The sequence below is a fragment of the Myotis yumanensis genome, unplaced genomic scaffold, assembly GCF_028538775.1.
Source record: "Myotis yumanensis isolate MYYU_CA2020_CCGP unplaced genomic scaffold, mMyoYum1.0.hap1 SCAF_4, whole genome shotgun sequence".
NCBI classification, from domain to species: Eukaryota; Metazoa; Chordata; class Mammalia; order Chiroptera; family Vespertilionidae; genus Myotis; species Myotis yumanensis.
In genome coordinates this window covers 11,976,107-12,000,156 of record NW_027223755.1, presented here as the reverse complement: position 1 = coordinate 12,000,156, position 24,050 = coordinate 11,976,107, and the positions used below count along the sequence as shown (strand labels likewise).

Below are 24,050 nucleotides of genomic sequence, written 5' to 3'. Positions count from 1 at the left end.
GGAAATAAAGTCTTAGCCAGGGAAACCCTTTCAGACAAAGAAAAAGAAAAAAGAAAGGCTATTTACCAAAAGATCTCTAACCTCACAAAATGCCTCTGAAATAAGTCATCTGACATACAAGAAGATTTAAAGGTAGCACCAGGTTACAAAAAAATTAGAATACTGTCTCTTAAAATACCTCCGAAAAGAAATAAGTTCATAATAAATGTATTTACCTCAATAACCTTATTGAGTCTGTATAGATTATGTAGAAGCCTTTTGACAAAGTGCTTTCCAAATGGCTTTCTTTCTCCTCCCTGTGATATTTATGTCTTGATATGACAGGTGTATTGTTATACCTTTGCTCCTCACTCACCAGAGCACAGGGAGTTCTTCACATAAGATCACCTGTGCTTGAGGAATGACATGTGAGGAATCAAATTTACCAGGGGCTGGGTTGGGAAAAAATCAGCTTTCTTTCATTCTACTATACTAGTAAGATTCACTGATGGAAAACATCGGCCTTTCTTTCCATGGTTTAATGCCAACGTCCTCCCCTTTGCCTGGTAACATCCAGGCCTTCCGGGGCCCAGGGCAGTGTCTGATGACCTCATTCTTCTCTTTTTCTTAATCCTCACTCTAGGATATGTTTTTCATTGATTTTAGAGAATAGGAGGGATGGTGGGAAGGATAGAGACAGAGAGGCAGAGAGAAACGTCGAAGTTAGAGAGAAACATTGATCGGTTGCCTCCCATACAAACCCTGACCAGGGGGATCAAACCTGAAACCTAGGTATGTGGCCCTGACTGGGAATCGAACCTGCAACCTTTTGTTTTATGGGATGATGCTCCAACAAACTGAGCCACCTGGCAAGGGCTCTATTACTTTCTAGGAACTAAAAAGAGGGAAGAGGAGAGACCCAAGCTCAATGCCTGGGGCACAGATGGGGAGGCAGCAGGCAGCCCCACTTAAAAGCAGCAGCTTAGGTCAAGTGCCACCTGCATAAGGGCTAACCCCTAAATTTGAAATTCAGACACCCCAAATTTCCCTGTTCTGACAGTGCCGGGAGCCAAATCAGAAAACATTCTCTGAATCAATTTGGCTAAAACCTAACAGCAGTTGAGGGGAATGGAAGTCAGACTTTTCTCTGTAGCCATGAATTTAGAAATGAGAATTCAACTGTTTCATATCTTTCTTAGTGCGGTAGTGTTATGAAACCTGGCACCGAATTACAAAGTTTCCCTGCCCCCCAAAGTAAAAAGAATAATGGACAATGTGACATCTCAAAAATGAGAAAAATGCCAGCCATTCTGACTGAAGTAGTCTTTTTCCTGCGCTAAGAAAAGCGGTCTGTGCTGCTCCACACAGTGGGTTTTCCCGCAGAACCGGGAATGTGGAGCGTGGCCCAGGCTGGGCCTGGGGGTGGCAGCCCGCGCCCACTCACTCCTGAGAGCCTTCCTCAGCGGGCTGCAGAGCCGAGGAGAGGAAGATGACGTTTTCTCCTCCCCTGGGATTGCTGGGACGGACACCAACAGAGGTTCATGTATAGTCCATCTCAGTGACAATTTAGGGAATCGGGGTCAAGAAAATGTTGCCACATCTTTGCTTTGGGCCTGTTTAGAAGAGAAGCAAAGCACTGAGCTTGCTCATTCTTCCTGAGGTTTGCGTGCCATTTTATATACACAACTTTCAGCTCACTTTGGAGAAAGGGGGTGAGTCGGCTGCAATGGCTTAAACATTCTATGTGTTAAAAGGGGGGAGGGAAATCTGTTTTTATGAATTCCAAAGCCTCTTATAATAAATTCTGTTGTATTTAGTTTCCTTTGAAAGACCATTATAGAAATCAGCTTTGAGAGCTATTTAAATGTCTTTTCCACAAATGTTATTTTAAACATAAATAGTCAATTCTCTGGTGATCTAACAAGAGTCCCTTGTCTGTTTGGCGTTATTATGTCTGAGCCAAAGCCCTTCCCACCATGACCTTTAGGAACTTGACAAAAGAAACACAACTGGTGATTAAGGGCATGAAAGAGCTGCTTTGTGTATATGTTGCATTTTATAATTTTCAAAAGTTTCTTGTTCATGATCTCATGTCAGTACTTTCAACACCAAGTTCCTAGAATTATTTTGCTAGTCAGTGGGAGAGTTTTGATTAGGATCAAGGGCTCTGTGTACTGTTCCCCTGCTCTACCCTTTGGTCCTGCTCCTGAGTTGTCAACTTGGGTAAGTAAAGAGTTAAACTCCACCTGAGTGAGCAAAGATGACATCCTGCCTGGAAATCTGGTGCCATCAGAGTTGAAACTTGACATTTTCACCTGAATTGCCAGTATTTGGAACGCTAGGAGTTAATCAGTGCCTGTGGCAAACTACAGGCCTGCCTTTCTCCTAAATAATTGCTGCAAAAATTGAGGATTCCTTAGGTGAAATACTAACAACCTGTGCAGGTTACACATGCCAAATTTTGTTCTTTTTCATATTGAGCTTCCCAAACAAGTTTCCCATGGAGTCACTTCTTTTAAAATAGTCGTATTATGTAAATATAAATATAGTAATTACACTTCAATTTATTAATACACTGTGTTATGTAACATAGTGTAATCTTAATAAAATCTGTGTGTATACATAGATATATGTTTACAGATTAACATACTTCTATATCTCTGTATGTCTATCCAGGGGTGGGCAAAAAGTAGGTTTACAGTTGTTCGTATGGAAAAAGACATGCAGGTTATGATTATTGCAATAGCTTTGTTAACTCAAAAGAATGCCACAATGGCACCGTGCACTTAGGTACAGTCTTATAAATGCTCAAATTGCAGACCTTCATCAATTACACCAGAAAAGAAGGGTAGCCTTTTTTCTGCCAAGGGCCATTTGGATATTTATAACATCATTTGCTTAAGATAATTCACTGAATATAAATATATGCTGCTATGAAAAAAGCTCCTAGATTTATTGAATTTTGAGTCCCACCTGCGGTTGCCTTTGCAGGGCCAGACCAAATGATTCTCTGGGCCTTATAAGGCCTGAGGGCCAGATGTTCCCCAGCTCCGATTTACACATTCTCGTAGTCTTTGAAAATCAGTAAACAAAGCTGAATTTCAACGGCCTGCTTGGGTTAGCCCCACTGCCTCCTGAGGATGTTGAAGTCAGCCCTCCTCTTGCCAACCCCTGTATTTATCTATACTTCTATAATTTGTATGCACATTTATACATCGGAAATACACACATATATCTTTATATACATTGTGTATATATATTTATATCGATTGGATCATATGGTTTTTCAACCATATGGTAATCCACCTGGTAATCATGACTTTGGTTGGTATACATTGGACCTAAAAGGCACATGCAATTACTCTGAATTGCTCCTTGGATGCTCGCTTTGGATGCTCACACAGGTAATGCCTCATTAAGAGACAGACACTGCTTTTAGTGGAAGCGCTGTGATTAACATAAAGGCTGTCAGGCTCCTGGCCTTCCCCCCTCCTCCCTAAAATTGATGGGTTTGGCGATGGGCTGGCTGTTGCTGAGGCATCTACCTTGTTTACAGTTAATCTTTCTACACACTTACAGTCTTTCTTCAAGCAAAACATAACTGTTCAAAAGGAAAATGATGAAATGCTATAAGGCAAAACCAGTTAATTCATTAAGAAGACGATCCTAAAACATGTGTTTTCTCTTCCGGGGCAAGACCATATGTCCTTGAGACGGAATGAGCCTTGGCCAGTCTCATCTAAAAGCTCTCAGTGAGTCAGCAACTATGCATCTCAGCTATCAATTCAAATAAAAATTGCTTCGAAGTCAAGGACAGGTTGACCAGCTTGCAAGAACGCAGGCACACATGGGTCATTTTAATGCCCAAGTGGTATTATCAAAATGTAGATAGATGGCTCTCATTATCAACAACAGAAGCCATGTGGTGGCAGGCTGCTAGTGGCCTTGGAAATGAGCACTATGACTTCTTGGAAAACCAGAAGTCATTAAATCCCCTTCAACCATTTTGAAGATGGGATAAAGGGGAAAAAAAAATTCCTAGATGAGAAGAAAAATCAAAGACATTTAGATAAGCTGATTTGTAAGAGAAACCTTTAACAGAATCTCCTAAAGGGGCTTCTATATTATGTCTATACTTTTAAAAAAGGTGATTCCATGCAGTCTAGTAAGTTCAGCTAATCCATATGAAGGCCACATTTGTAGCAGAGCTTGACAAAGAGATTTACCAGGAGATTTCCTATAGGCAAATTTGAGTCTAGGATTATCACCAGTAAGAGAATAATTATTACAAAGCCTGGGACACAGACCATTTTTCTTCAATCTTAATTTTGACTCTTCATTGCTAAATATATCTTCTCAAAAGCTAAGTACTTCCACTTTCTCCCATTTTTATGTTTTTACATTATGTTTTGTTTGAACTTGCTCCAATCTCTCTTGGGGGGAAAAACAAAAAACCAAGGAATTATTATTTCAAATGTATTTCTTTATTTAAGATTCATATTAACTGATTCTAGAATCAGTCTGGGGGCAGTTGGTAAGTTAAACCAAAGAGAACTTCCAAGTGAGTAAGAATAGGAAGGGTCTGAGATGAGCTGAGCCAATCTTTTTGACAAATGAGTTGAGCTCTTGGCAGGAAGAAACAACATACCAGCTGCCTCCAAAAGTTTCTCTTGTAAGACATCGTGTTCCATAGGACCTTGCATCCTGGACTCATCTCGAACATGGTCCCATTTATCACAAGCGAGTCTGGGTTCCATAGGGCTGGGTCCTCCATCCTTTTAGAAAAGGATTGCACAGACCTTCCTGTCTGACCGTCCTGGTGCCTGGCATTGACCTTCTTCCTTGCTGCGTACTCACTGAGCAGGGTTAGCTCATCAGGGGCACATGACCGTCCTCAGATAGCAGAGCCGCCCATTGTATCCTCACGTGATTCTGATGACCAGAATAGGCTTTACAAAAAGCAAACAAACAAAAAACCTCTGCGTTAATTGAAATAATATTATTTTCTCCTTCATTTACTTTTTTCAAGATTAAAAAAAAAATTACCAGTTGGATTTGCCTTTCCTCCCTGGCACAAAGCTACATCCTGGTTATGACAACCCCTAACCATCTTTCTAATTCTTTCTCAAGTTTGTGATGGGCCTTCAGAATGTTAAGGACCTAAAGTCCTATTTTCACTTTGTCTTTTTTGGGGAGGAGATTAAGATAAACACGACTTGTGTTATCTTCATTGTTTGCCTTCCCATAATTTATTAGAGGCGCTTGCTTCCTCTTCACCAGGTCTATAGCAGCATTCAGCCTTGAGATCCCATCTTTTCAATCTAAATGATTCTCTTGGAATATTTTACCCTTGACCTTCTTTATGATTAACAGGGACTGCCTCTAGCACATTTCTATCTTGAGTCAGTCTCTTGCTTCAAAAAAAGAAACAACATCTTGACTCATTCTTGAAAAACTTCTAAAAGCAGCAGCAGAAAACAAACAAAATCCCCACCTCTCTCCTCTGTGCAATTCTCTAGCCCATTCTTTATTCTGGTGGCATTTTTGTATCTGTTTTATCTGCTAATGCGTCAAGCCCTCTTGGCCCTGTGTTCTCCAAGGTCTTTTGGACTCCCCCTCAGACAAACTTAGGCTTTTTCCTCCTCGTCTTTGCAACTCTGTGCCCCTCTGTTCCCTGAGGTGGGAGCCCGACCTCCTATGCTCAGGAATGGATGATGATAAAATAAGGTTCTTTGAAGTCTTGTGTTTTTTTTTCTTTCTCTATAGAACTTTCTTGCCCTCTCCCCCGTTATAAAGACAAAACCGAACACACCTCCCCATCTGGTGCACCTTTCTCACTTACCCTACTTACTGCCTACTGTTTACACTCATTTCTTAATTCTTCTGACAGTTACCTTAGCTCTTTCATTCTGTGCTTTTCTTTCTTCAGTTGAAGTGTCTTCAGGTTGGCACCTCATGATAATTTGTCACTTTTATTGCTAGTACTAGTATTAAGAGATTTATCTACTCTTGATATTTCACTTTACATTTAGAAAGCAAATTCAAATAGCTTAGCTCTTTTCATCCTCACAGCCAGCCCACAAAGCGGACTGAGTTGTGACAGATTAACATTTCATGGAGACTGGGTTGCCACCTGGTTGAAGGAGCATTGCTGTGCCGTTTAGTCTAGATCTCCCTGACTTGGGACAACGTGTGGTTTAAGTCATTTTTTGGGGTCCAGCTGGTTGGTGAGTGCCCACATCCTGTTGATTGCCTGGATCCAGGCTTTGCCTTTTCACACCTCCTGCATGAGTCAGGCATGGGATGAGAAGGGACTGAATTATGGAAGTGGTTTCCCTTCTTTTCTCTGAATTGCAGTCCCCCTACCTCCAGGTTAGCTTCCACACTGATTCCCCAGTGGCCTTATAATCAATCACAAGCATCGGATCAGGTCAGCACTTCATGCAGTAACAACATATCATGGGTCCCTTCACAATCAGAATAAATGTAAGCTCATCAGCCGGGCACACCTGGCCTGTGTCTGGCTCTCCTGCTTGTGTTCCCTCTTCTATACACAATGAAAGCACCATGATTTCTCTAGCCAGTGTGCCGTGGCACAGGCTTTTCCCCTGCCTGGAGTGGGTTTTCCCTTCTTTGCTCAGTAAAACCTTGCAAGTGTCAGATAGTACCTCTTTCAGGGAGCTTCAGTAAATTTTTCTCTTCCTTTGAAATTTATGTTAGGTGTCACCTCCTCTGGGAAGCCCTTCTATACCTCTTTCTTCCCCCTCTCCTCTGGAATTAGGAATATACTGTTCTTATGTGGACAACTCTACAGTAATTGTTGTTGCCCTCAATTTTAATTTTTCTGTTGAGAGCCTAGATTGTGACCTTCAGCACAGTGCCCCCTAAAGAGTATCTGATCAGTAAATGCTTGCTCACGTCCATGCACTCCTATGACCATGCACCAGATTTTCTGTGAATGCTTTTCAACTGCAAGAAATATTCAGCTCTGGGTCACCCCTCAGCATAGGCTTTCCTACCATATGTTTGAGACGTCCTTCTTTTGTTAGTTGTATTTTTATTTGTCCATCAAAGAATCAAAAAGAATCTTGCTATGTATGTAACCCAGTTTGAGAACTTAACATAAACCTTGTTCCAATTTGCATACAGAGTTTCTCATGTGGCCTTCACCTTGGAGAAGCATGCATATGTATTTTAAAAGTCCTGGGATTTTAATTGAATATAGTATCTCTTCTTGAACAAGCATGTGGATAGTCATATTATTTAATAGTGCTGAGGCCTTGTTAATGAATTTCTTATGATATTTTTATTTTTTAGGATGAATGTCAGAACTACATCCGGGTGCTTTTAGTAGCCGGCGACTGGTTATTTACCTGTGGGACCCATGCATTCACACCCGTCTGCAGCAATCGCACGGTACGGCTTCATGTTGAGGCTTGACAAAACTTATACCAGGAAAATGCAAACCTTCTATTAAAGCACGGGTGTATTTTTTTGCATTTCTGTTCTCCAATGAGTTGCTCTTTAATTCAAAAAACCTCTTTTGTCAAATTGAATGCATATTTGATGTATTGATTTACTCCTAATCACAATTCTCAATTATATAAAGAACTGGAAATAACCATAGCTTTTATAATTAAATTTAAATAGATTTTGAAACTATTTCTACCAGCTTTTTCCCCACCAGTGACTCTAAACATTAATCATAAACATGTTCTTTTTTTCTTACTCTGCTTTACTCTAGAGATACTGCTAAGTATTGACGTGGCCTTAAACCACAATCTGAATGAACAAAGATATCACAAATTGGAGAAGAAACATGACAAAAAATTAAAGCAAGGAAACAAACCACTGGAACTCTAGGCAAAGTAGTTATAACCAATGCTTTTTCTTTCAAGCTGTGATTACTGACAGGGATTTTGAGAGTCCCACATCTTTTGCCAGGAGAGCAGCAGGGTTATCAAAGCAAACCTGTCATCTTCCCAATGCGAGATATTCATTTGATCTTTCTCAGGGAACATAATGGAGAACTATCATCAGGTTAATTTCCTGGTTGCACAACTTCTCTCAAAACCATAATGTATCATCAGCTTCATTATTTTTGAGTTAACATCCAGTTATTGTAAAAAAAAAAAAAAGAGGATGATGGTGATTTGAAGCGATTCTCACAGAGATCCTTGGGTGCCACGGCCTGTTATAAGAGCCCTATGTGCACTTACTCATTTAATCCTCACATCTACCCATTGTGGTGGTTATCCTTTGTGTCCCCTTTTATAAAAGGAGAGTTTCAGACAGAAAGACTTTGAATAACTTAACGGGGCTACAAGGCTACCCATAGAGCAGGCAGTGGCTCTGAGTGTCCCCCACCCCATCTGCATTCTTGCCTCTCAGGAAAGAGTAAGGGAACAAGTGGACCCAAGATTCCCTTACCACCCAAAGGGCTTTACTCACTCAGTGATTGACAGGCTGGATTCCCCCCAGATGACAGCAAGACATGGAGTTCTCTCTAAAAACTCAATGAAGTTTTGGAAATTTTGGCATAGTGCTATAAATATCATACATCCTTACCTATGAACACGTTTTGGGCTATTCATAATATGCTGATACGCTTATATTGATAAAATTGTACCTAATTTTTATTGTGGTTTATATTTCTGTAAGTATTGAAACCTGTGTCTTTATTCAAGTAGAAAGAACAGCAGTGCCCCATGCATTATAATAGAAGCAACATATAACAATCTTCAGATTTGGGGAGCATTCACTCACATGAGGTTCTGTTTCCCTGTTGGGATGATGAGAAAGATTGATTCATGCACACTTAAACCATGCCCACAGCACACAGTTTCATCAAGGGCAGAGCGTGAAAGTTGGTCGTGTCTTGTCCTGAGCCCCAGAAAGGTTGATTCCCATTCTTCCTAGCGGTACAGGCATTAACAGTATTAAAGGGCTCGCCCAGGGTAATCGGTTTCTCTCTCCTGTCCTCACCCACAGTTGAGTAACCTGACTGAGATCCATGATGTGATCAGCGGCATGGCCCGCTGTCCCTACAGCCCCCAGCACAATTCCACGGCTCTCCTCACTGCCAGCGGGGAGCTATATGCTGCTACAGCCATGGATTTCCCAGGACGCGATCCTGCCATTTACCGAAGTCTGGGCCTCTTGCCTCCTCTACGTACGGCCCAGTACAACTCCAAGTGGCTTAATGGTAAGTCGTTCAGTCACTCCTGTTTCCCATCTCATGTGTCTGCGATGCCTGGTTACATGGTGCTCAAAATCAAACTGTCACAGTTTCTAAAGAAAAGCATATCTTCTAAAGAAATCAAAATGTAATGTGCTTGTTACTTCCATGTGGAAGGGTATCATGTGGCTCTTTGGTGATAGAAAGAGCAGTGATAGTCCCTACAGTGTAGACCATGAGAATAGGACTCATTTGATATTCATCAAACTTAGGCTAGTTTTTAATAGTATTGTTTATAATTTAGAAAATGTGATGTTATGTCCAAGATATCTGCAGACGCATGTGCATTTTCCTTTGACATCTTTATTATATACTAAAGGCCCAGTGCACAAAAATTTGTGCACTCGGAGGGGTCCCTCAGCCCGGCCTGTGCCCTCTCGCAGTCTGGGACCCCTTGGGGATGTCCACCTGCTGGCTTAGGCCTGCTCCCCAGGGGATTGGGCCTATGCTGGCAGTCAGACATCCCTCTGGCAGCCAAGGAGCCCTCGGGGGATGTCCACTTGCCAGCAGGGAGCAGGCCTAAGCTGCAGTCGGACATCTTTAGCGCTGCTGAGGAGGCAGGAGAGGCTCCTGCCACCACCGCTGTACTGGCAGCTGGCAGATTGGCTTGTGGCTGAGCAGAGCTCCCCCTGTGGGAGCACACTGACCACCATGGGGCAGCTCCTGCATTGAGCGTCTGCCCCTGGTGGTCAATGTGTCATAGTGACCAGTCATTCCTAGTGGTTCTGCTGTTAGGGTCAATTTGTATATTACCCTTTTATTATATAGGATCTGAAACAGAAAATTACTAGCATTTCATGAAACATTCAGACAATGTGTAAAAGACTGCGTATGGTTACTGGTAGCTCCAGATAGCTTGACCAGTTTAAAAAGAAAGGTATCAAATCAGGGTAGACATCTTTGGAGTTACTTATATCAGTGGCTCAAAAGTTAATAAGGACCCCAATGCTGTCACTGGTCTCTCTGCATCCACAGCCTGTCCAGTCAGGTCAGTCCTCAGGCTAACTCACTGCTGAAACTTCTGGTCCTGCATTTGGATATGACAATGGGAGAAGAGCCACATAAGACTTCCCTTCAATCTTGGGCTAGAACTTGGTTACCCGCTCACTATTGAGATTGGCTTTGTACCATGTCCTGAGATGAGGCAGCCAAAACTCATCCCCTCGTCTATGTGTATGTTCATGTGTGACTGTGAATGCACACACTCACAAATGCAATGCTGTGGATAGACATGTGTACCACATGTAGTTCATTCCCTCGTGTTTCTGAGAGTTTGTGCTAAGATGAAGTCTTCAAATTGCCATGATCATATTTACTATGTTGAGCCTTCAAGTTCTATAAAGATAGAACACACGAATTAAATACAGCAGAGCTTCTCAACCTCAGCACTATCAAAGCTTTGGGCCATATAACCTTTTGGTTGGGGTTGGAGTTGTCCTGAATATCATAGGATGGTTAGCAGCATCCCTGACCTATACTCACTAGATGACATGCTTCCACCACCAGTTGTGACAACAGAAATTGCGATTGAGAACCACCTATTTAGACCTATTTTTTATGAATGTTTATGTGTATGTGTATATATAAGCACAACACAGGTATTTGGTCAAATAATATAGTCAAAACAACCACCACAGTTTGCCTTTTGAAGAATCCCTTGTAGGAAAGGAAATGTTCTCATCACGTTTCTCCAGGAAGTTGAATGACTATGTGCTTCCAAAGGGAGGCATGGGCTGATATTTCCAGATGAAGAGTGACTGGATTCTCTCCATTAACATTATTTCTGTTGAGCTGGTTGCATCTGAACCCATCCACTCTCTACGGAAGGTCTCCTTTCATCCCTGAAGCTTTCATCTGTGTAGCTCAAAGTTCTGCCCATTTGTTGATTTTTACTAGTCAGGCTGTTTCCAGTTAAAAATCAAAACTCCCCCACCCAAAGGCATTGCAATTAGAGTTTGCCGAAAGCAAAGTAAAAAGTAATTAGGAGCACAGTCTCTTTCTTTTCCCTCAAGTGATACCCTTAAGAATATCCTAGAAAAATAATTCAGGTCAGAGCATGAGTTATAAACGCTGGCTGTTTCTTTACACGTGACTCTGATACCCACAGGCTGATCAGATGGTGAGAGTCTCCTAACCCTCTGGGTGGAATTCTTTCCATTTGAGAGTCAGATGGTAGAACAAGGGCCATGGAGAGCTAACCCACTGCGCACCCCAGTCCAGCAGGTGTGCTGTCATTGTTCAGAGGAAGTTTTAGATTCTCAGCTCACAGTGGCTCTGCTTTCCTCATGGAGCAGCACTCCTTGCTCCCTCCCCTGGCCACACCAGGGAGGCCCTGACTCCTGGGGCAAAGATGGAGCCAGTTCTTGCCTGCTCACTGTTTATTCCCTCTCTTGCTTTCTGCTGGGGCAATTCCTTCTTTGACTGAATCCTGCGATATTGGTTCTGCTCCTTGCTGGCCGGCCCCGTTTTTCTGCTCCTATTGACTCTCCATCCAGGACAGATTCTGGCCTCTGTCCCCCACTTCGCTCTGCTCTGTCCTCCACTGAGCCTGGGTGTGGAGTCATCTATTATCACTGGCCTAATTGAAACCCACACAACATACCCCATCTGTTCTTTGACCATTTGTCCTGTCTCAGTTCTTTCTGCTGTGTGTGTTTTGGAGGAATTTTCTTTAAGTAGATTGTTGCTCTATCTATTATCCCTTCTTTTTTTTGCCATGGCCTTAAATGTCTTCCTCTCTAATGGTGATCACTCTCTTTTTATAAAAATGCTCAGATTTCTTCTTTCTTAAATGAGACAAGAACAAATAAAGAAACTCAAACAAGCTAAAGCAAACAGCCTTAGTTCTGCCATGTCTAGGAAGTTCCTCACGTGGCCATCGTCATATAAGAACAGCCCTATTGGATTAGGGGCCCACCTTCTCCAATATAACCTCGTATTAATGAATTCTATCTGAAATCACCCCATTTACATATTTAATATACTGGGGGTTTGGACTTCAACATATATTTTTTGGTGGGGTATACAATTCAACCTATAACAGTACTGAAATCTTAAATGGCAGCCTCTTATTTTCTGATGATGACAGTGATCTTCCTTCCTATGCTGTGGATGAGTCCCCTGCCCATCCTCAGTCTCCTATCCCAGCTGTATCACCTTCACTCTGAGCAAACAATGGTGTTTCCTTGTTTCCAGGGATGTCAAGACTGTGTGGTTGTCAGTCCCCTTAGTCCAAGACAGAGCTGGTTTACTCCTCTCCTCTTCCTGCTTTCCAGAGTGCCGGGATGCAATACATTTCCTTAAACTGCTGCTCTCTGCACTCTGCATCCCTCCTGGCCCCATGGCCTCTGGGGAATGCTTTCTGTCTCTTAGGCAGCATTCTGGAGTGGATCTCCTCCCTCCCATTCTGTGTTTGAGTTACTCTTTCAAAGGGCTACAGTTCAGGTTTGGCTCAAGCACAGTGACAAAAAAAAAGTCTCTTCAGGACCTAGGGCATGTAGAGAGCACGGCAGGCCCATTGGCAACTTCAGACTCCCAGGACCCCAGAACTTCAGGGCCAACCTTCAGGCAAATGGTGGCATTGGTCTGTCCAGGGTGATGTCCTGCCAGGACACAGCAAACCCAGAGTAAAGACCTGCCAAGCCTCTAATCTTCCCACCACACCTCCTAGAAGCCAGCATAAATACCTGGTACCATTCAAACAACCTTCCTTGAGCATGTTGAGTCCTTCAGATTTAATGCTCAAGTTCCAGGCACACGTTTTTATTATACCACTACGGCTTTACACCATTGAGAAGGTGTCCCATCCCACCTGCACCACTGCACCTGTGCCACATGACCTGGGTGGCAGGATATGCCATCAGCTGTCAGTAACAGCTGGCATAGAGAGGAAGGACAGGGCTGGCTATGGACACCTTCCTCAGGTTTACCTGCTTCTCTTTCCCAGCCTGTGTGATCTGCCCTGCCTGTGTTTTCAGCCCTGACTCCAGCCACATTCCCACATACACCCTTGGTGCTCTAGAGAGGAAGTGTGCTGTTCCCTGGATACACCAGGCCTTCCTCACCGTGGTCCTGTGCACATGGCATTGATGCTGTACTCATGTCCCTTGATTTTGCCTACTCCCTCCTATCAGCTCTTCTTTACTTCAGCTTAAGTTTCAGTTTCCCCCAGACTTAGTTGGGTCTTTCATCTGCTCTTGGTTGTCCTTACCCCACTGTACTGGAGCTCTTGGTCACTTTCCTCATCAAAACCTACCAGAGCTGCATTTCCCTGCAGGGAAAGCCACAGCCCTGCCCACTGGCCTCCCTTCGCTTCAGTGTCCTCACTGCAGACTCCTTGCTCTCTCTGCTCCAGCCTCTTAAATATTGCAGTGCCACTGGCTCTTCCCACTTTCTTGGGACCAACAAACTTTTTCTAGAGAGGAAATGGCCTAAGCTTTTAATCCTCCACAGCTTTCCCATTCGGGGATCATAGCAGGCCCCCAGATAAGAAGCAGAAATATGAATGATGGTGTTAAAAGAAGGGAACATGTTGTATTAGTTGTAAAACCCCTCACCCCCCAAAAAAGATTTGTATGTTTTTAACTAAGTCAGTTCTAAAGATTTAAAAATCTTCCTTTTGCCATCTTATTTGTACTCCTATTTTCAGCTATTATTTATTCAGTCAGTTATCAAAAACAATGCCATCAATTGGATAATGTTTTGCAGGTTTGAAACGTTGAGTTTAAGTGTTTGGTAATGAATCTAACTTTTAAAATTAGATTTCCCCCTGTGCTAAAATCACTCTTAAAGTAAATTTATGTGTTTAGAGAAGTACCTTAACAGCTTTAATGCATTAAAATACTAATTATTAATAACCATTAGTAAATGATTATTGTACTAGTAAGGCAGGATAATAAATGTTTAATGGCTGATGCTTAAAATAGAGAAGCTGTAAAACTTGCCTTTTAAGAAATTGGCAATCAAATTGGGGGAAAAAATAAACCCATGAAAAGGGAAAAAAATGACACTTCTAAATTAATAGTGTGCAAATTGAGTTTGTGGGTTCTGAGGGAACTGTATGCTTGCCATAGAATAAAACCTCAGTGTGAACTTAGAAAAGCTAATTCATCAATTAGCCTTAATAACTCAGTGTGGACTTGTACGCAGACATAATCTCATCAACACTCGGCAGTCTGCTTGTTTTCTTCTCTCTTGGAAATGTTAGCCTTTCTTGGGTTGTCCTGCTGAACCCCACGGCTTTCTCCATTCTCTGAGATTCTGGCCATGATCTCATGTGGAGGCAAAGACACTTGAAATCCACAAGGGTTCTCATGGTAATAGTGTCACTTTTTATGAGCTACTATGCTTTTAGTTAAGGAAACTCTTACTGTAACAATCTCAAATTCTGTTGGTTTGAAATACTTTAATCTTATCTACTCATTAAATAGTCTTTAAAAGATAATGATTAACCTACTAATGATTAAAGGTAATTCATTTGAAGAGAGAAAAATCCCCTCTATGCTTAAGGCCAGGAGAAATTGTTTCCGCTTATGAGGTCATGGGCTTTGTGGAGCAGGCGACAGAACCTGCCCTTCAGTGATCCAGGCATGGCCAGGTCGGGTGACCTTGTTGGGCTCTGTCCTGGGGTTGGTGGGAGCCCTTTAGGCAGAGGCTATGCAGTTCCTTTCCTGAATTGTCTGTGAGGCACTTTCTGGACAGATGACATTTGCTCTAACAGTAAATTCGTCAATGAAAGCAGAGTTCTCAGAACAAGTGAAAACACAGACAAGTGGGGCTTGGGACTCCACTGTGTTTGTGTAGGAAAACTTAAGTACCGTATTTACCAAAGAAAAGCAGCTTGGGAAAACCAGAACTAAAATAAGGTTGCATAGTCAGCAGCCAAGTTTTGTATTTTACCAAACAAGCATCTTTGTCATAAGTGGTGGGAGCTTTTTAGTCCTGCAGCTGCAAGGCTAAAGTCTGACACCTAACTCATGGAGGTTAAACTTGCTGAGTGATGAGTCTTGGACCTATAGCATGCTGAGCTACATCCTGTGACATGCAACCCAGCACGATGAGCTGTTTTTTTCTAACTTTCAGCCTTCGTCCAACCCATCAGAGGGCATGGGCAGGTTGTCCATCTTGTCAGGGATGGATGCATTTGAAAATTGTGTTGTAAGCCAAATCTGATTTTCGTCATAGGGTCAGAAAAGATTTTAAATAAATTATCTTCCTTCATACCATTGGCCTGAGCATGCACCTGTTGGCGTCTCTCTAACCTCCAATTATTACTCCAGGTTTGAGGGGAGTCACATGGCTGTTTATAATTTGCCAGGTGCCTGGGAGACTGCATATACATGCTGTCTGTAATCCTTCACACAACCTTCCACAGGAGATGGCATCATCCTTATTTTACAGACTAGAGGCCCGGTGCACAAAAATTTGTGCACTTGCGGGGGGGAGGGAGGGGGGTTCCCCCAGCCCGGCCTGTGCCCTCTCGTAGTCTGGGACCCCTCGGGAGATAATGACCTGCTGGCTTAGGCTTGCTCTCGGGTGGCAGAGGGCAGGCCCAATCCCTAGGTGCAGCCCCTGGTCGGGCTCAGAGCAGGGCCGATTAGGGAGTTGGGGCGCCACCCCCTGTCATGCACAGAGCAGGGCGGATCGGGAGGTTGCGATGCCACCCTCAGTCATGCTCAGGGTAGGGCTGATTGGGGGGTTGGGGCACTGCCCCCTGTCACTCACAGAGCAGGGCCCATCGGGGGGTTGGGGCTCCATACCCTGTCACAAACAGAGCAGGGTCGATCAGGGGGTTGAGGAGCTTCCCCCTGTCACGCACAGAGCAGGGCCGATCAGGGGGTTGAGGAGCTCCCCCCTGTCACTCACAGAGTAGGGCCGATAGGGGAGCTGGGGCACCGCCCCCTGTCACACACAGAGCAGGGCGGATCAGGGGGTTGGGGCGCTGCACCCTGTCACATTCAGGGCAGGGCCAATGGGGAGGTTATGGCTCTCCCCCGTCACACACAGAGCAAGGCCCGTGGAGGGGGGTTGGGGCGCCACCCTCTATCACCCACAGAGCAGGGCTGATCAGGGTGTTGGGGCGCTGCCACTGTCACACTCAGGTCAGGGCTGATGGAGAGGTTATGGCTCTACCCCGTCACACACAGGACAGGGCCCGTGTGTGTGGGGGGGGGCGGTTGGGGCGCTGCACCCTGTCACACACAGAGCAGGGCCGATCAGGGGGTTGGGGCGCCGCATCCTGTCACACACAGAGCCGCAGGGCGATCAGGGGGTTGGGGAGCTCCCCCCTATCAGGCACAGAGCAGGGCTGATCAGGGGGTTGGGGTGCCTTCCCCTGTCACGCTGATCCCGGTGCCGGGAGGCCTCACTGCTCCGCTGATCCCGGTGCCGGGAGGCATATTACCCTTTTACTATATAGAATAGAGGCCTGGTGCATGGGTAGGGGCTGGCTGGTTTGCCCTGAAGGGTGTCCTGGATCAGGGTGGGGGTCCCCACTGGGGTGCCTGGACAGGCTGGCTGAGGGGCTGAGGGCCATTTTCCGGCTGGCGGGTGACTGAAGCTCCCAACTGCTCCTTTTTTTATTTTTTTATTTTTTTTTATTCTGGGCCAGCTTTAGCTCTGAGGCCTTGCTGCTGAAAGCAGCTTTCTGGCCTTTGTTTACCTTCTGTTTGATACAATGTTGCGGTCTGGCTGGCTGAAGCCCGGCTGAATAACGCAGGTTTCTGGGGTTTTGTTTAGCTTCTATATTTGAAACATAGTTGCTTAGAGTTGCAGCTGAGAGGCCAGCAAGTCAGGCGGGGAATGTTGGAGGCCACAGTCACTGGAGCAAGCAAGCCTCCCTGTTCGCTTCAGTGCATGACTGCCGGCCGCCATCTTGGCTGACAGTTCATTTGCATAAGGATATGCTGATTAGCCAATGGGAAGGGTAGCGGTCGTACGCTAATTACCATGTTTCTCTTTTATTAGTGTAGATGAGCAAGCTGTGGTTAGAGGGATTAGTCACCTGAAACAGGGCACACCTGAGCTAGGATTAGAAAACAGGTCCCACTCCTTGAATCCTTGCCTCTCTGTGTGCTCCCGGCCTCCCCTTTGTTTAGTCAGCATCCTAGGAATTAATGCTTATTAGTTCTTTAACCTCCTAACTCACCTCCATCACTCTCTCCTTGTGCCTATGCTTTTATGCCCAAGCTGAGGTGGAAGAGGAAGATAGAAACTTTGGAAATGGTTGAAAGAATTTTCTTATACAAGCTTATACAAGGAGGTAGAATAAACTGGGATTATTCAACCCAAAACAGAAGAGCCTGTGGGCTAATTTAACATAGCCTTTATGGGCACAAATGTAAGTGATGCGAAGGCATCGATTCGTGTGGTGCTTGCTGAAAGTAGCGTCCTGCTCTGTCTTGGTCATCCAGCACTGAATGCCTGCAACTTGGGAGCCTCAGCATCCCCTCAGGCTTGTGACAAAGTCTTTATATTTGCCAGTAAGTCATTTGGAATTTCAATTTGCACATTTCAAAAGAGAATGGATAAATGAGAACTTCCGTCCCTCACCAAGATATTATGAGGCCAAAGGCACCAACCATATATACTAAGTCTTATGCAGACTTGCATCCTACCCCCCAAAAATAAATCCACACAAAGAAGACATGCCCCATTACAGAGAATACGATATATTGTGTAGAAATTTACTAGTACTTCTGTAACCACTCAGGAAAATGGCTTCATTCTCACTGCAGCTTCCTTGTGACAGTCCTGGGTGGCTCCTGGCATCCTGGCATGAATATTAATGTTGTTCTTTCCTCTCAAAAGTGTTACAATTTGGCCCATAAATCCTACTGCCATCCTTTTATAAGATAATTCAGTTCTATGTGTTTCAGTAAATTTGTCTCCAGAGTATTCCATTAAACTTTATTTTTTCTCCGTCAGTGACCTCTCACAATTTCTCATCCACTGACACATATTGGGCAGTTCATTTTCTGTATTTTGTCTTCTGTCTTGGCGTGGCTCAGATCCCCTAATAGACAAAGACCAAGCCCACATACAAGTTTGCTTATTCTAACTGTATAATGGTGCAGCCCAGTATCTTCTTTCAGATAAATCTTTTTTTTCCTCTTAGTCTTTTAAAAATACTTTATAGGCATTAAACATTTCTAAAATATTTGAATTCAAGTTAATTTAAATTTTTAATTTCCTAATGAAAAAACTCCCTAAGTTTTGAATTATGATTCTACAGGTTAAATTATTAGTTCTTTAAAGAAATGAACCCATGTATTAAAAATATAATCAGAAAAAAATGAACATGGTAATTAGAAACTTTTTATATTTGCAAAATGTTCAGAAATACCTGGTTGTGAAATCACTTATAACTAATTGAGCCGGGAAAAGTGTGATATGGTAGAATCTTACAGGAGAATGGAAGGGCTGCCGGGGCTTTGTGCTTGCACTGGGGTGAGAGAGCAGAATGGACAAGGGTATCTGTGTTCCTTTGAGCTAGAACATTTAGACAAAGAGCCAGTTAATGAAGCTCCTACAGACATAAAGAGAAGGAGAATTCTGGGTGAGAGTTTTGGGCTCCTAGGATGCGCGCTATGCTTATACAGAGGTACAGTTCTCATTTAGGGAGACAGCAAGTCTGGGTGGTCCAGTCACTCCTACTTGAATCAGCAAATCCATGTAAATCACTCATTTCAACAGGGCTATTCCCCTTGAAAAGGGAAGGAATCAGGTTTCCTGGAACCATGTTTCTAGTCCAGGGGCTCAGAGAGAGAAGGATTTGGGATCCAAGGCTGTGTCACTTTGCTGTGTCAATGACCATTAAGGACATGCTTGGGGTGACCCCTTCCCCCTTTACCTACCCACCAGCATCACCACCACCACACACACAGGTTTTTGGATCATACAATTTTCTCTAAAGCTCTTCTTTATCTCTCCTGTGGCAGTGGAAATTCAAGCTCCTCGCTATGCGTGGCTGGGCTGGCCCCCTAACTCTCATCCCATTGATTTCTTCTGTTCCGACACTGGCTTTGATCCATGCCTGGCTACCCTTTGGGTCTTTTCTCAGGTTGCTCTTTCTCCAGTTCTTTGGCCTGGTGGCCCCTTCCCAATCTCATATCTGCCCTTTCCCTGATCCCCGCCTCTCTGATTCTCAAGTCCACCTTTCTCCCCTTGGCCCATGTTATCCTCATCATCATCATGATTTCTTGTTGGTCGGTGTCTTATTTGTCTGCTCACATCGTCCTTGAGGGCACTGGCCATGCCTGTCACTTTATCATAGAATACCCAGTGCCTAGGACAGTCCGCACAGTGGGTGGTCAGTGAGCTCGTGGTGACATGGGAACATTCTGTTTGGCAGCAAGTCTCTGTCCATAGCACAGCCCCTTCACCTGTTTGGTTCCAGATCTGCTGAATGGAACACTGACCCTCATTTGGCATCTATATAAATAAAAGCCAAGTGACCAGAGCGATCGGAATGAGCAGTTGCTATGACGCGCACTGTGGTGGACAACTGGCCTGATGGGGGCCCTGATGGGCCTCCCCACCCCGATTGGGGGCGGGGCCAGCCGGCCAACTGCCCGTGGCCCCTCCCCCTGGCCTGCCTGGCCAGATCAGCGCCCCCAACCCTGATCAGGTGCAGGGATGCTGGCCAACCTCTCGCGTCCCCTCCCCCTCAATCCCACCTATGCAGGAAGTTGTGCACCAGGCCTCTAGTATAGTAAATACTGGTGATGTGTTTACCAATGTCTATGTTTATGTTAATTTATATATATATAATTAATTTATATATTTATTTATAAATTATTTTATATATTTAAATAAATATATATTCTATATTTTGATGAATAGCAATCAAGTGCCAGGCACTTGGCATGTGCTACCTTTCATTCTCTCAGTGCTACTGCATGTTGGCCATTGTTTCCACCATCCTCAAAAGGAGGAAACTGGGAGTTTATGCTGTTAAATAACTTGACTAAGTTCATACAGCCAGTAGGTGGAAGTATTGAGCCATATATTCATACACTTCTATGCTTTATGTCTGTATGTTGTTCACAGACACACACACACACATACACACACACACACACACGTATGTTTGTCTGTATATCTATCCAGTACTAGAAATATTAGGGAAGGAACTTAAATACATTAATGGCTTTTAAACCACATTACCGCATTGTACTTCATGTAATTGAATTTTAGTTTAATTATCCCCTCATCATAGATACCTAGATGAAATTAGGTTTACTTTGTTAGCCTCTGCAGTACATTTTCATGTAGCTGTGACAAGGGATGCAAGGTGCACAATAGGACAGGGTCTGACCTTTAGGCATATGTAGATGGAATGATTTGATAGTAATTGACACCAAAGCACTAGAGAACAGAAAGTCACTAGCTAACTATGAGTCACGTGTAGAGATAGTTTCCATTAACTCTGTTTCTTTTGATGACATAGCTTGCTATTTTAAAAACTCAGCATGTGTGGCTGTATTTATGTTCCTTAATTTCTGATCACCTTTAAGCTTAGTATATGTATGTTTATTATTATGGGAAGTTCTACTAAATAAAAATTGTTAAAAGGGGAATCGAGAGTAAACCATGAAATAATAATTATAGCCGAAACCGGTTTGGCTCAGTGGATAGGGCGTCGGCCTGCGGACTGAAAGGTCCCAGGTTCGATTCTGGTCAAGGGCATGTACCTGGGTTGCGGGCACGTCCCCAGTGGGAGATGTGCAGGAGGCAGCTGATCGATGTTTCTCTCCCATCGATGTTTCTAACTCTCTATCTCTCTCCCTTCCTCTCTGTAAAAAAATCAATAAAATATATTTTTAAAAAAAAAGAAATAATAATTATAGCCACCATTCATTAGAATTTTACTAGTCGTCTTTTTAATCCCTATAGCAAATTAGATCATCTATGCCCTGAATCGTTATACAGTGTGAAGGAGCATTCTGGATGTCAGTGGTCCAGCCCGGGGTTTCAAGGTGGGGTGGGTCGCATGCCAGGCATTGGCCAACCGGCCTTTGGCAAGCATATCACAAGATGGCCTTTGTTTGCAAAAGAATTTACAATAGATTTTGATTCCAGTAAGATTTCTGTAGAGTTGGAAAACTGGAATTCCTTTTTGTCTTTAATATCCATTCTCATCAATGTAGACAAATAGGTCTCTATCAAGAGCCTACCAGTGACCTGGTCAGTCCTGCCATTGAACCATTGGACCTGGTGCACCCCCAGGCTGATGCTGTGGGCATTTGAATGGAAAGAATCCTATATAATAAGAGAGTAATATGCTAATTAGCCATTACAGGAGACATAATGACCAAGTGCGTCACAACCAGATCACAGATCAGTGGGAGGGTGGGCCAGTGATGTTCAAGCAGGCTGCTGAGAGCTACAGGAGGGGGCAGGGCAGCAAGCTATGGGGGGTAGGGGGGAGGGGGAGCTACAGGAGGGCGGGGAAGTGGGCAGAGAGCTACAGGAGGGCGGCAGCGACCTACTGGCGCACGGATTCGTGAGCAGGGCTACTAGTATAGAATAAAAGGGTGCGTTTGGATATTCAGCATCTGTTGGTTTTACGTGGTCAAAATCTTCTCAACAATGTTGATGCTTTGGTTTTTCCCACGTTCACTTATATTGTGGATCTTCTGTCAGTATTCATTTCTACTTGGTTACTCTTATGTAAGTAAAGGTGTGAAATCAAAGTTCTTGTATCACGAAACATGATTCGTATGATAACATGATATACTTATCAGAATACTGTAACCATCACTCGACATGTTTTACAAACATGAGATTCAACAGCTTTGTGCATATATTTATAATAAGCTGGCATATACTCATGTTTGTTTTTATTTTGAATTAGCATCACACCTCTTATTCCTTTATAGTTCTAATAATAACAATAATGAATAAAGGACCCTTCTGATCTGTCATTCATGCAGTGACATTCCTTGTAGGTAATCGCTCAGTGCCTGATTTATGACTTGTTTAGTTCACTCGGGAATGACAGATACTGGTTGGTGGTGAATTGCATTTTAACCAGAGACAGAGCTTGAATAATGCAAGAGAAACAATGTGCATCTTATTATCCTGCCTGATGAGACACAAACATCCCCTACCTCCAGATTTATATCTGTAACTGCAAGAGACACTTGGCTGCCTGTTGAACAATTATTCCTGCTTTTTTTTTTGCTGTCTTTGGAAAAGCAATAGGATGTGGGCTGAGTTTCAAAAGATTCTGCTTTCCAAGACATGGAGCTGCCTGACTTTGCAGCAGGTCACTCAGTCAGCGAGCTGCCAGCATCCAGAAGGACCACTGCAGGATGGCAGGGTGTGTGTCCACATGTAGTTCAGCCCCTAAAATGACCTGTGCGGTGAACTAAGCATACACTGCACATCAAACACTCTCTCCCCTGTTTTCTCAGCAGGAGATTGTGTTTGAGCATGTCTATGTAAAATGTGCTTTGTCACCTTGTTGTAAAATTGGTTCAGGGTAGTTTGGAGAGAGATGAGGGATTCTCTGTGGAAAGAGGAAGCTGTGGGCCAGTCTGCTTCACATGACTGTATCCTCCTGACATGAGAATCCTGACTGGGATGGTATAGTGGAGTGGACAGGGAGCATGACATGGACGCCCCACAGTCACCCCTGGGCACCCTAGGGCTACGGTAGGCGCCATGTGGAAAGCCATCTCTGGGGTTGGGGCGATCACTTCCCAATGAGATTCTTATTTATAAGCCCTTGCTTGGATTGTTGGCGTCTTCTTCCTGCTTTTTCTTCTTTCTGTGTTGTTCCCCATGTTTCTATTAGCTGCTGAGTCAGGTTTCATGTGGACATTTTATCATCCCATCTAGTTGGTTGTGAAACCCTCTTCTTCTTAATCCTGTGTCAGCCTGCTCCGCACTTGGGTTTCTAAAGCATTGTTCAGCATTCCAAATGCTCTTCGTGAATATTGGTAACACAATGAATTGTTCTTGTGCAGCCCATTATGTTTTTGAGTATAGGGTAAAGATAAGTGTATAGGTGTGAGGTCAGACTCTCTGGATTCAGGACATCACCTCTGCCCTGCCCCCCATTGCTATTTGTATGAAGTTGGACAGATTATTAAACCTCTGGGCTTTAGTGTCTTCATCTATGAAACGGGAAGAATGGTCCAGCATTTACCTCTATGATTCCTGTGAGTTTAATGAGCATATGAATGGGGGCTCTGAGCTCAGAGCCTGGCAGGGCAGCAGCAACACACCACAGATACTGTTAAATCATACACCTGACCTTGAGCCGGAAGATACCATGACCAATCCCTTTATCTTTGTAGCTTTTCACTTTCCTACATACCAGAGATATTTACTATGTAGTTTTCATGCTACTTGTCCCCAGGTTAGTAGCAGAAGATGGTGGTTGGGAGAGTGTATGATATAGCTTGTGGTCTCTGCCTCATGCCTTATCCACATGTACTGGTTACTGTCATCCTGAGCTAAACATATCTAGTCTTGGACCATCTTTCTTTGCTTTCTCTTTTTTAGATAAGGTTTGTTGTTGTTATTGAAGATGATAATGGCTTTTTGTTTGTGTTTCGTGCAATGATCAAATTGTAGCCTGGTTATAGGAGCCTGGATGCAGGACCTCTTCTGAAATGATTTAGCCTATTATTTCTTTTATGAGACAAATATAATTTGTACTTGTTCTGTATCTTGGCTTTGAGGATCTGCTTCAGAGGTACTTCTCTTTTGGAGACTCATAGTGAACATGGTTTCAAAATTTCCCCCAACATTTTGCTTTATGTGCCAACAAACACCAGTCAGAGGTATGCAGCCTCCTGTTTTGTGAGCCTCTCTCCAGGAT

The 24,050-nt window shown here is 43.7% G+C and overlaps 1 protein-coding gene across 3 annotated transcripts in view; it reads left to right on the top strand.

The window, feature by feature from the left end:
- The window catches only part of SEMA5A (semaphorin 5A), a 394,782-nt gene that overhangs the window by 270,556 nt on the left and 100,176 nt on the right, over window positions 1-24,050 (top strand). For all 3 annotated transcript variants that reach the window (XM_070411885.1, XM_070411886.1, XM_070411888.1), the window contains exons 7-8: window positions 7,297-7,395; window positions 8,971-9,184. In XM_070411885.1, coding sequence (XP_070267986.1) covers window positions 7,297-7,395; window positions 8,971-9,184 — 313 coding nt within the window. The remainder of the gene's footprint in view (window positions 1-7,296; window positions 7,396-8,970; window positions 9,185-24,050) is intronic.